The sequence below is a fragment of the Hipposideros armiger genome, unplaced genomic scaffold (genome assembly GCF_001890085.2).
Source record: "Hipposideros armiger isolate ML-2016 unplaced genomic scaffold, ASM189008v1 scaffold_60, whole genome shotgun sequence".
In the NCBI taxonomy this organism is placed as follows: domain Eukaryota; kingdom Metazoa; phylum Chordata; class Mammalia; order Chiroptera; family Hipposideridae; genus Hipposideros; species Hipposideros armiger.
In genome coordinates this window covers 2,728,908-2,741,343 of record NW_017731410.1, presented here as the reverse complement: position 1 = coordinate 2,741,343, position 12,436 = coordinate 2,728,908, and the positions used below count along the sequence as shown (strand labels likewise).

Sequence of the window (12,436 nt, the reverse complement as noted above, 5' to 3'; positions counted from 1 at the left end):
CCCGGGCCCAGGCAGCCGACTCTGTTGAGAACCACTATCTTGGGGAAGGAAGGTTTACAGGTGTTCCCTCTGCTCCAACCCTCACCCTGAAGCAATTTGGCTTTTATCTAGTTTATTACTTTTGGGATTCCCACATAAGATTTCCCTTAAATATATAAATCGCTCACATTTTTACTGGAAGTCTTAGAAATTTTACAAAAGTTGTGCTATTGTACAATATAAGCACAAATAAAAGTTGCATCTAAAGTAACACCACACATTGAAAAATTTGATGTTACAGTTACCAAAATTCTATCTGCTACTGACTAACAGAAAACTATTAAACATTTGTTGCTAGTTACAACCTCTCATGAATAGAAATGAGATGTGTACATTTGTGTGTGTATATACAACATATATTCAGTCACAAGAACAATAACTGATTCCAGAAAAACCCAATATACTTAATGTTAGAGAGTACTGGTATCTTTCAACTTAATTAAATAAGAGTTAACTGAGAAAATAAAAAGGAATACATGCATTACAAAAATAAAAATGTTCTAATTGCTACTTATAAACACCACAAAAATGGGAAATCTTTTGTAATTTTAATTTCTTAATATTTGTATAGGTTTAATATTTTATGTAATGCTTAACACAAATTACTTTTTGTAACAAACATTGCAAAAAATAAATTTCTTAAAATTTATGAACAATCTAGAAATTCAAATCACTTTCCTAGAAGAACCCAAAATACCATTCTGAAAATTTATTGTACAAAAATAATCCTGAAGGCAGAATCCTAGCAGCATATAGAAGAAAATTCTTACCAATTTTTCATCAACTGTTATGAGTTGCTTGTCTCGAGTTTGGTCCTGTGCCAACCTCCATGTGGAAGCACTCAACAACCTGCAGTGCAAAATTTTAAATTAAAAACCAATCCATGCAATGAGAAAACAGAGACAGACAATTCTTACATTGACAAGATACTTTTAACAATATCTATCTTATAAAAGAGAATAGGAAGAAAGAGGGACAAAAATCCTTTTTCTCCCCAATTAGTTCTGTCTGCTAAGTTTTTGTCATATTCTCACTTGACAGTTCACCACAGGATGCACTTTGTGTCAGTCTGTAGGCAATCTGTCACAGAAAGACAGCCAGTGACAAGTACTATACTGCTCTCTATGAGTGGACAGTGAGTGGCTAGTTTGTCACTACCAGGAAGAAAAATGCAAAGCTCTACCAACTCTTCTGGAATGCTGATTCCTAAATGAAGTTCAAATGAAAAAGAGAGATCTCAATCATATTCTTAATGGCCTAAAGTAAAAGTCATAGAACTATTTAGTGTTAATAGTTTCTTCACTCTAATTTCAAAACAAAAGTAGTTTAAATAGAAATCATTTATATGATCATTTTATTAGTCCTGTATTCCACTCACAGAATTGAAGCAAGTCTGAATAGTTAAAATGGAAATATTAAGTCAGAAATAAAAGGGGCACAGAATCTAGCTCCTTTCTATTACCATTGTTCCACACTCACCCCAAATAAATTACTTAATTCTAACAGATGTCATGGCTATCACTGATAGTGACAATTTTAGTTTTCCAAAATATTAAGCCATCCTATGTAGATTTCTCTTTTGAAAGTAAGTTAGTATATACAATTATGACTCAAATTTCCAAGCCAACTAAATATATAGTATTCAGTTTTCTTAAATTCCATATAATCACCATCATTATTTGTTTATAATAATCATCTGTTTATGGAAAATGATATAGTAGCTTCTTTTTATGATTGTAGATTAATCTAAAATTATAAAAAGTATCTTTAAAGTATATATATTTAAAAATGCTTTAATTTACTTTGTGCTATGACTAATGTACAGTAAGATTTTATTATATTGGGTTATTGGAAAAGTCATGAAGTATTTTGTCTGTGTTTTTCAAAGGTCATTTATTTATATAAAGAAAAAGGATCAGTCAGTGATATATTGCCCGTTTTGTTCGATAACCTTTTGCCATCTTTCAGTGAGCTTCATAATTCCTCATTCACAAAAGGACCTGTCTTTATTTGCAAAAAACTGAACAAGGTGCTGATTTACAGCCTCATCTGAATTGAACGTTATTCCACACAAGGAGTTTTGAAGTGAGTGAAACAAGTGGAAGTGTGACGGCGCAAGTTCAGGCGAGTATGGTGGGTGTGGTAACACATCCCATCCAAGCTCCAATAATTTTTGACGGGTGATCAAACTTGTGGGTGGTCTCGTGTTGTCCTGATGGAACACAACTCCTTTACAATTAACAAGCTCTGGACGTTTCTGATGATGGATTCGTTCAAACTGTCCGACTGCCAACAGTACACATTCCAATTGATTGTTTGGTTCCTTGGTAGGAGCTCGAAAAACATGACACCTTTAAAATCCCACCACACTGAGAGCATAACCTTCCTCTGATGAATGTCTGCTTTCGATGTCGTTTGAGGCAAATTATCACGTCGGGACCAAGACCGTTTGCGCACCACATTGTTGTAAACAATCCACTTCTCATCACCAGTTATCAGTCGTTTCAAAAAAAGGATCATTTTCCTCACGTTTAATGAGCACATTGCAGATGTCTATACACGCCGTCAAATGATCTTCTTTGAGTTCATGCAGAACCCAAATATCAAGCTTGCTTACGTATCCCAGCTTCTTCAGGTGGTTGTGAACGCTTGAATGATAGATGTTCAATGTTTCTGCAATCTCTTGTGTCATGTAACGCGGGTTTGACTTGATCAATGCCTTTATTTTGTCGTCATCAACCTCGGTGGGCCTCTCTGACTAAGGAGCGTCGTTGAGATCAAAATCCCCAGCATGGAATTTCGTGAACCATCTCTGGCACTGACGTTCTTGTAGAGCACTGTCACCGTAAACTTTATGCAACTTTTCACAAGCTTGACGCATGTTCTTCCCTTTATGAAAGTAAAACAGTAAAATATGGCAAAAAGGCACAGTTTGGTTTTCCATCTTCAACTTATAAAATCTCCAAAACTCAACCAAATTGCTCAATCTTTTTTCAGAATGAAGCTAGAACTGTCAGCTGTCAAATGACATAGCAATAACATAGATGCGAATTACTCTAGTACTTCCAAAAATGAACCAGTGCCATCTGTTGCAAGCATGAGTCATGACTCTTCCAACAACCCAATATAATTTGAGAGAAAATTGTTTAAATTAAATCTAATATGCACTGCAAAACTCAACAGTTCATGGATTATAGAGTTTTTATCTAATAATTTGCACTATTTTGATCTAACACTTCTCAATATAAAGGCATACATAGGAATTATTATTTGAAACAATATATTCATATAATTTATTTCAGAAAAAAACTGACTACATAAAAAAGCACACACAACATGTGTGTATGTATGTATTTATGTATAGATGTGTTTGTAGGTTATTTAGGTCATATGCTAAGTCACTACTCCCTAAACATGGAGATACAATTATTTTAAAAAGTCAAATCTCAAATGTAAAAAAAAAGTCCTCCAATTCTAAATAGTTATGGTAACAACAAAAATCCAGAGTTAATTATGAACATGATATTTAATTTTTTATACCTACAAAATATAAAGTAGAATTAATTTTAGATTAAATGTGAATTATATAGCAAATATATCTATTTGCTGATTAGCTTGTTAAAAAATGTCATATCAATGAAATGGTAGGAGTGAAGACAATATTTTTAATAATATTTAGAGTATAAGAACACTATTAAACAAGATACAAAACCTAGAGAGTATAAAGGCAAATTTGATAGAAGCTACTACATAAAAACTTCTAAACCAAAGATTCTGTAAATGAATAAAACAGATGACAACAAAGAGAAAATATTTACAAAATAAGACAGTAACAAATCAATATAAAAAATAGGTAAAAGAGCTCCTACATAAGTAGGGAAGGTTCTTAAGTTTCAAAAGAGGCAGTCCAACGACAATAACAACAAATCGCCCAATTAAATATGGGAATAAAAAACCCACAATGAAATACCACCTCACCCCGGTCAGAATGGCTATCATCAATAAATCAACAAACAAGTGCTGGCAAGGTTGTGGGGAAAAGGGAACCCTGGTGCACTGTTGGTGGGACTGCAGACTGGTGCAGCCATTATGGAAATCAGTATAGGGCCATCTCAATACACTGGAAATGGTGCTACCTTATGACCCAGCAATTCCACTCTTAGGTATTTATCCAGAAAAACCCAAAACCCTAATTTGAAAAAATATATGCAGCCCTATGTTTACTGCAGTGCTATTCACAATAGTCAAGATATGGAAACAACTAAAATGCCCATCGGTAGACGACTAGATTAAGAAACAGTGGTACATTTATACAATGGAGTATTACTCGGCCATAAGGAAGAATGAAATCGTACCATTTGCAACAATATCAATGGACCTGGAGAACATTATGCTAATTGAAATAAGTCAGACAGAGAAAGACAAATACCATATGATCTCACTTATATGTGGAATCTAAAGAACAGAATAAATGAACGAACTAATCAGAAACAGTGTCAGAGATATAGAGGAAAAACTGAGGGTTGCTAGTTGGGAGGGGGGATGGGGATGAGGGAGAAGGTGAGGGGATTAGACAGCATAAATTGGTAGCCACAGTATTGCCACGGGGATATGAAAGACAGTTTGGGGAATATAATCTATAATGTTGTAAAGATTTTGTAGGGTATCTGGTGGACACTGTCTTATTAGGGTGACCACTTCATAGATGGTGTAGATGCCTGACCACTGCACTGTACACCTGAAGCTGAAGCTCAATAATAATACTGAATGTCAGCTATAATTTAATATATATTATTAAATATATATTTATTTAATATTTAATTGAAAAAACAATAACAGATGACAAACTATGGTTATTCAGTTTTCAGTACATGGCAGACATTTTCTAGAAAATAAACTTGTCACTTCAAGGGAAGTATTGCCTGTGAGTAACTTCAAGCTTTCAAGTAAAAATAATTTTTAGTGCTTGCTTCTGCCGCTGATCTCATGGAGCTTGACAACTTCCCAGTACTTAAAAGACTGTTCCAGTGGTACTGGTGGTGATACTAATGAATGTGATTTACAATATTAGGTGAGCTATGTTAACATTTGAAAGATCTGCACACCTCTGTGAACTGTTATTTTTCATATGACCAATGTATGCTATTATAAACTCATGCATGGGTAAAACTTTCATTTAAAGTGCAAGAGAGAACAATGTATTTAATGGGAGAATGAAAATATTAAAGCTATCAAAATATTGCTCCCTATGAACACAATTGCTGGGTTGTATGTTAACTTTGTTTAACTTTGTAAGAAACTGTCAAACTGTTTTCCAAAGTAGTTATACCATTTTGCATTCCCACCAGCATAAGACTTACTGTTCTCATTCTTGCCAGTTTGGTGGTGTCACTATTTGGGATTACTTATTTTAAAAGGTGTGTAGTGGCATTTCGTTGTTTTAATTTTCAATTATTTGATGATAGATGATGTTGAGGCACCTTTTCATATGCTTACTTTTCATCTACATATCTTCTTTGGTGGGGTGTCTGTTCAGATCTTTTGCCTATTTGTTTTCTTATTGTTGAAGTTGAAGTGTTCTTTGTATTTTGCAGATTGATGTTCTTTATTGGGTATGTGTTTTGCAAAAATACTCTCTTTCAGTCTGTGTATGTTTTTTCATTCTCTTAAAGTGTCTTTCACTGAGAAGCTTTTAATTTTAATCAAGCCTAACTCATTTTTTTTCTTTCATGGACAGTGTTTTTGATGTATGTAAAAATTCAGCACCAAACCAGTCACCTATATTTTCTCTTATTTTCTAGAAGTTTGATAGTTTTGCTTCTTACATTTCGGTCTATGATCCATTTTGAGTTAATGTTTGTGAAAGGTATAAGTTCAGTATGCAGATTCATTTTTTTGCATGTAGATAAGTTCAAGTTCCACTTCTTGAAAATATTATCTTTTCTCCACTGGATTGCCTTTGCTCCTTTCTCAAAGATCAATTGACTATATTCGTCTATTTCTGGGCTATTGATTCCATCCACCAATCTATTAATTAGTCTACTCCTTTGATAATTCCACACTGTCTTGATTACTGTGGCTGCATACTAAATATTGAGGTTAGTGTCAGTCCTCTGACTTTGTTATTCTTCTTTACCATCATATTGAATATTTTGGGTCTTTTGACTTTCTATATTAACTTAGAATAAGTTTCTTGATATCTACAAAGTAGCTTGCTGAGATTCTGATTGGGATTGTGTTGAACTATAGATCAAGTTGGAAAGAACTGACATCTTAACAATATTTACTCTTCGTATCCATATATATTTTAGGGTCTTTTTAAATTTACTTTCATCAGTTTTACAGTTTTCCTCATATACACCTTGCAGAAACGGTTTTTAATATTTCAGATATACTCTTCAAAAAGTCTTAATGCTGAAAACATAAAAAGAAACCATTTGCACTGAAAAACAGTATCTGAATAAAAATAATATTACTGTCTCAAAGTTCCAACACTATTCTCCCTTTGAAGCAGACAACCTTATCAACTAAGAATAGCAAAGTCCCTATATCATTATAGCAACTTGAAAACACGGCTCCAAATTTCTTCGACACTGCTCTCTCCCATCAAGAACTAGGGGTCTATGCTTCCTAATCCCCAAATCTGAGCTCTATTAACGCTTGATCAATACAATACAAAAGTGAGGCAATGAGTATTTCCAGGTTCAGGCCTTAAAAAACTGGAAGTTTCCACTTTCTGTGTCTTACAACATTGTTTCCTGGAATATTCACTCTTGTAAACCAGCCAGCATGTTATGAGGATGTCCAAGATGCCCCACAGAGAGATCCATGTGAGGAGGATCAGTAGCCAATACCACTTGGCCTGCCATGTGAGTAAGCTGTTGGACATGGATCACTAGCCCAAGTTAAGCCATCCCAGCAGACACCATATAGCCTCTATATCACAATAATTATCTCAGGCTTAACATATGTTACATTTGAGTCAATCACCTTCAAGTTAATGATCCTGAAGCTTTTCAAGATATTGAAATAGAGAAAATTTAAACTGTCTTCATCATACTGTACTCACTAGAGAGAAGCAAGAAAGAATTGTTAACGAAAAGAATAAACATGAGGGGTCAAGGGACCCTCTTAATATTCTGGAAAACATGTGGAGTAAAAAGAAAAGGAAAAGATCCTACAAATGCTTTAGTGGGATAACAGTGAAGATACTTTTTTTTTTTTTTTTTTTTTAGCTGAGCCATCCTGCCACCTGTTGGCAGCTCAGCGGCAACTCAGCTCAGGCCGGGAATTGAACCGGCGACCTGTTTGCTCAGAGATCACACTCTTGAGCAAGCTCTTAAACACCTGAGCCACTTGGCCGGCCCTTGAAGATACTTTATATAATCTATTCACAAATAAGCTCTTTGGTTCTAATTCAGATTTATCACAATAATTTCTAATCTTTATCTATAGTACTTATCTTTAAATGTTCAACTGATCAAGTCAATACAAATTAATAATCTCCTGCTTATAGATGTCCTTCTTCCCATTTTTTTGAGCCAGGTGGAACTTGTAGCAGGAACTAATAGCAGTGGTGCCATTGGACACAACTCAAGCCAAAAACTTAAACTAATCCTTTGAAAGTCACCCAACAGACTAAGGAAAGATTTGTGCAAGAGGGATAAGGGTAATTATGTTCACATACCAGACTCTGAAATGATATTGAGGAGTCATAAGAAGGAGAATGTGAGCAAGGTTTCCGAAGGTAGTAACAAAGAAACTGGAGGGCATGATGGAAAATGTCAAGTAAAGGAAAAAGAAACGCATCCAAGTTTATAGCACCAGGTCATCAAAATAAATAGAAATGAGGTAAAAATAAAGAGAAGAAACATAGATGTCATGGTGATGATAGTAACTGTATTACAAAACACAACAAATCTATGAAAAGTTCATATTTAGGATGGTTAAACTGTTGAGCTATATTGGTCATTAAAGAATAATTCTACTGTTTAGAATGCCTTAAAGGAAGGAATTCAGTTGCTTGTTCTTTGTCATGTCTTGTACATAACTGGAAGCAAGTTAACTACAAAGATGTCAATGGTTAATCTACAAAATAATAATAATAAAAATTAGAATTTTTATAAAATTCAATGATTGTCATAGGGAAGAAAAATTCACAAAAATAACCAAGAAATTTTGAAAAAAAAAACTATAAGGTAGGATTCTCCCTGCAGCTAATATGCTGTATTACATATATATACATATACACACACACACACACACACACACACACACACAGCAAATAAATAGTATAGGTCAGAATACAAAATCAGACCATGCAGATCTGTACATTTATTATACAATAAAAGTACAATTTCAAATCAGTGGTGAAAGGCTAGGCTCTTCAATACATGATACTGAGACAACTGGCAATCCTCTAATGGAAGAAAAATGTTTGACTCCTCATTAAAGTTACTTCATATACCAAAGAATACTAGATGGATTAATACATATATATTTTATTGTGCGTGTAAAATACTGGAATAGATATAAGAAGTTGTTATAACTTTTAGATAGAAACATTTTCTTAATCAATACACGATACCCATAAACTGTAAAATAAATAAATAAATTCTGAACAACAGCACTACAAACTAAATTTTAAAAAGGAATCACCAGAGATAATAGTATAACACACATAGCAGATAAAGACTAATATTTCTAATATATAAAGGACTCTTAGCAACCAAAACAAAATTCCCCCAAAAAAGGAAAAAAAGCAGATATAAACATGGAATATCAGCAACATGAATAATCACTTTAATCGGGAATGGTCTAAATACACCAACTGAAGAATGTGTCAAAGAAAAAACAAAAACAAAACCCGGACCCAACTACACGTTTTTTTAAAGAAACCCATTTTAAATATAAAGACACAGATAGGTTAAAAGTAAAGAGGCAGAGAAAGGTATATCATGCTAACTAACAGTAATCAAATCTTACTGTAGTAACTACATTAATCTCAGACAAAGCAGGCTTCAAAACAAGGAAAATTATTAGGAATAAAGAGCAGCAATATATCATGATAAAAGAGTAAATTTTTCAAGAAGACATTAACAATCCTTAAGGTATATACGCCAAACAAGAGAATGTCAAAATATGTGAGGTGAAAATTGAAACAATTGCAAGGAGAAAGAAACAAATCCATTGTCATAGCTGGAAACTTTTAACAGTAATTGACAGAACCAGCAGGCAGAAAATCAGTGAAGGCACAGTTGCACTGAACAGCCCCATCAATTAATTGGATTTAATTGACATTTATGGAATACTTCATACAACAACAGCAGAATACATATTCTTCTCAAGCTCACATGAAACATCCACCAAGACAGGCCATAAAATATCTTGGGTCATAAAACACACCTTAACAATTTAAAAGAATAGAATTCACACAATGCATGCTTCCTGTCAACAATGGAATTAAACAGAAAATCAATAACAGAGAATTGGAAAATTCCCAATTACTTAAGAGATTAAACAACATACTTCTAAATAACATATGGGTCAAAGAAGAAGCCTCAAGAGAAATTTAAAAATATTTTGAACTATGTGAAAATACAACTTTTCAAAATTTGTGAGATGCAGCAAATGGAGCATTTAGAAATGTATAGCATTTAATACATATTTTAGAAAAGAAGAAAAGTCTAAATTCAATAATCTAAATTTCCATCATGGGAAACTATAGAAAAGAAAGCAATATAAACCTAAGGCAAGCAATAAAAAATAAAAATTATAGCAGAAATGAAATTATAAATAAGAAATTAGTAAAGAAACATCAACAAAACCATAAACTATTCTTTAAGAAGATAGTAGAGTTGATAAATCCCTAGCCAGAACAACAAAGTTACCAGTATCAAAAATGAAAGAGGTGTCAGCATTTCTGATACCATAGACATTAAAAGGTAAATAAAGAAATATTATGAGCTAACTCTATGTCTACAAATGTGACATGTCATCACTTAGATGACATGGACTAATTATTTGAAAAACACAAACTGCCTAAGCTTACACAAGGAGAAATCATCTGAATAGGCCTACAGCTAGTAAAGAAACTGAACAATAATAACCTTCCAAAAAAAAAAAAAAAGTATCAGGCCCAAATGGTTTCCTGATGAATTCTACCAACCATTTAAGAAATAATACTAATTCTCTACAATCTCTTTCAGACAACAGAAGCAACGGAACACATCCTAACTTATTTCATGAGACCAGCATTATTTAAACCAAAACCAGATTTAAAAAATTTTAAAAAGGAAAACTACGAACCAATAATTCTTATGAACACAGATGCAAAAATCCTCAACAAAATTTTAGCACATCAAATACAACAATATATAAAAAGATGTATATACCATGACCAAATGGGATTTAATTTCAGGTATGCAAGGGTGGTACAGTATTCAAAACTCAATTAATGTAATCCAGCACATCAATAGGTGAAAAAAGAAAAATCACATGATCATATTGTCACATAAAAGGTATCTGACAAAATCCAACACCTATTCATGCTGAAAACTCTTAGTAAACTAGGATTAGAGGGGGATTTTCCATACCTGGATAACAAATATATACATAAAATCTACAACTAACATACATAATGTTGAGTAACTAGATGCTACCCCTAAGACTATGAAAAAGGAAAGAAGTCCCCTCTCACTACTACTCAATATTTTACTGGAAGTGCTAGCAAATGCAATAAGACAAGAAAATGAACTGAAAAGTATGCATATTGGGAAGGAAGATATAAAACTGTCCTAGTTTGCAGAGGACATGGTAAAATCCCAAAGAATCAACAAAACCCTCCTAGAACTAAAAAGTAATTACAATATCAATTTGCAGGATACAACTTTAATATACAAAACTCAATTGCGAGGATGTAATGTCTATCATAGGGAAAATAGTTAATATTATTGTAATAACTTTGGTGACAAATGGTTACTAGCCTTATTGTGGTGATCACATTGTAAGGGATATAAATGTGGAATCACTATGTTGTACACCTGAAATTAATATAATGCTCTATGTCAACTATACTTTAAAAATAAAGATAAACCTGAGTATATGCTTGTGATTACCCACATCAATATTTTATACGCATGAATGTTAGTAAACATAAATTTATGGAACCTGAAAAAAAAAGTCAATGCTTTTGTATATAATCAGCAACAAATCACTGAAATTTAATATTAAAAATATAATACTATTTACATCAATATCAAAAAATAAATAGGGGTAAAACTAACAAAATATGTAAAAGACCTATATGAGAAAACCTAGAAAACTCTAAAAAATCACAAAACACCTACATAAGTGAAGGGATATTCCATGTTAATGGATAGGAAGACTAAGATGTCAATCCTCCCCAACTTGGTCTATAAATCCAACAAATCAAAATTCCAGCAAGTTATTTTGTAGGTATCAGCAAGTTGATCATAAATTCATATGGAAAGACAAAAGACCCCAAAATGTCAAATAATACTAAAAAATAATTACAAAGTCAGAGGATTGTCACTAACAGATTTCAGAGTCACTACATATCATTAGTAATTAAGAAAGTGTGGTATTGGTGGGCCAGCTGAGAGGTGCGTTGGTTAAGAGTTGGCTTGGGACACCAGCTCTGAGCAGCAGGGCCCCGGTTCGGATTCCACATTAGGGCCAGTGACGCTGTGCCCTCTACAGCTAAGACAGTGAACAACAGCTCGACCTGGAGCTGGGCTGCCATGAGTCGCAGGCGACCGCGTAGGCTGCAGTGCAACTGCAGTGGACTGCTGTAAAAAGCTACCGTGAGTGGCTGGCAGCCAACATGAGCTGCCATCCACCAATCTGCCTCAGCGGGGAAGAGTGCAGTGATAATACCAACATGGGCCAGTGAAGCGACATCCTCTACAACTAGACTGAAGAACAAAAGGACAGCAACTTGTCTGTTCCCCTTCCCCAATTCCGCAATGTTATTCCCCTCCCCCAACTCCCCAATAAAATCTTTAAAAAAAAAGCGTGGTATTGGCAATAGAAGAGACAAATACATCAATGAAACAGAACCGATAAACCAGAAATAGATACTTAAATACTGTCCACTTATCTTTGGGAAAGGAGAAATCCAATGGAGAAAAGATAACCTAATGGAACTGGAACTTATCCACATGCAAAAAAAAAAATGAATCTACTGACCATACACCTTTCACAAAAATTAACTCAAAATAGATCATAGACCTAAATGTAAGAAGCAAAACCAAGGCCGGCTGAGTGGCGCGCTGGTTCAGAGCTGGCTTGGGACGCCAGAGGGCCCCAGTTCGGATCCCACATATGAGGGCCAGTGACACTGCCCTCTACAGCTAAGATGCTGAACAACAGCTCA

General features: G+C 34.0%; 1 protein-coding gene across 1 annotated transcript in view; it reads right to left on the bottom strand.

Annotated features, from left to right (window-relative positions):
- The window catches only part of NDUFS4 (NADH:ubiquinone oxidoreductase subunit S4), a 104,846-nt gene that overhangs the window by 61,403 nt on the left and 31,007 nt on the right, over positions 1-12,436 (bottom strand). Inside the window, exon 2 of the mRNA XM_019641413.1 lies at positions 810-888. Within this exon, the coding sequence (XP_019496958.1) occupies positions 810-888 (79 nt within the window). The remainder of the gene's footprint in view (positions 1-809; positions 889-12,436) is intronic.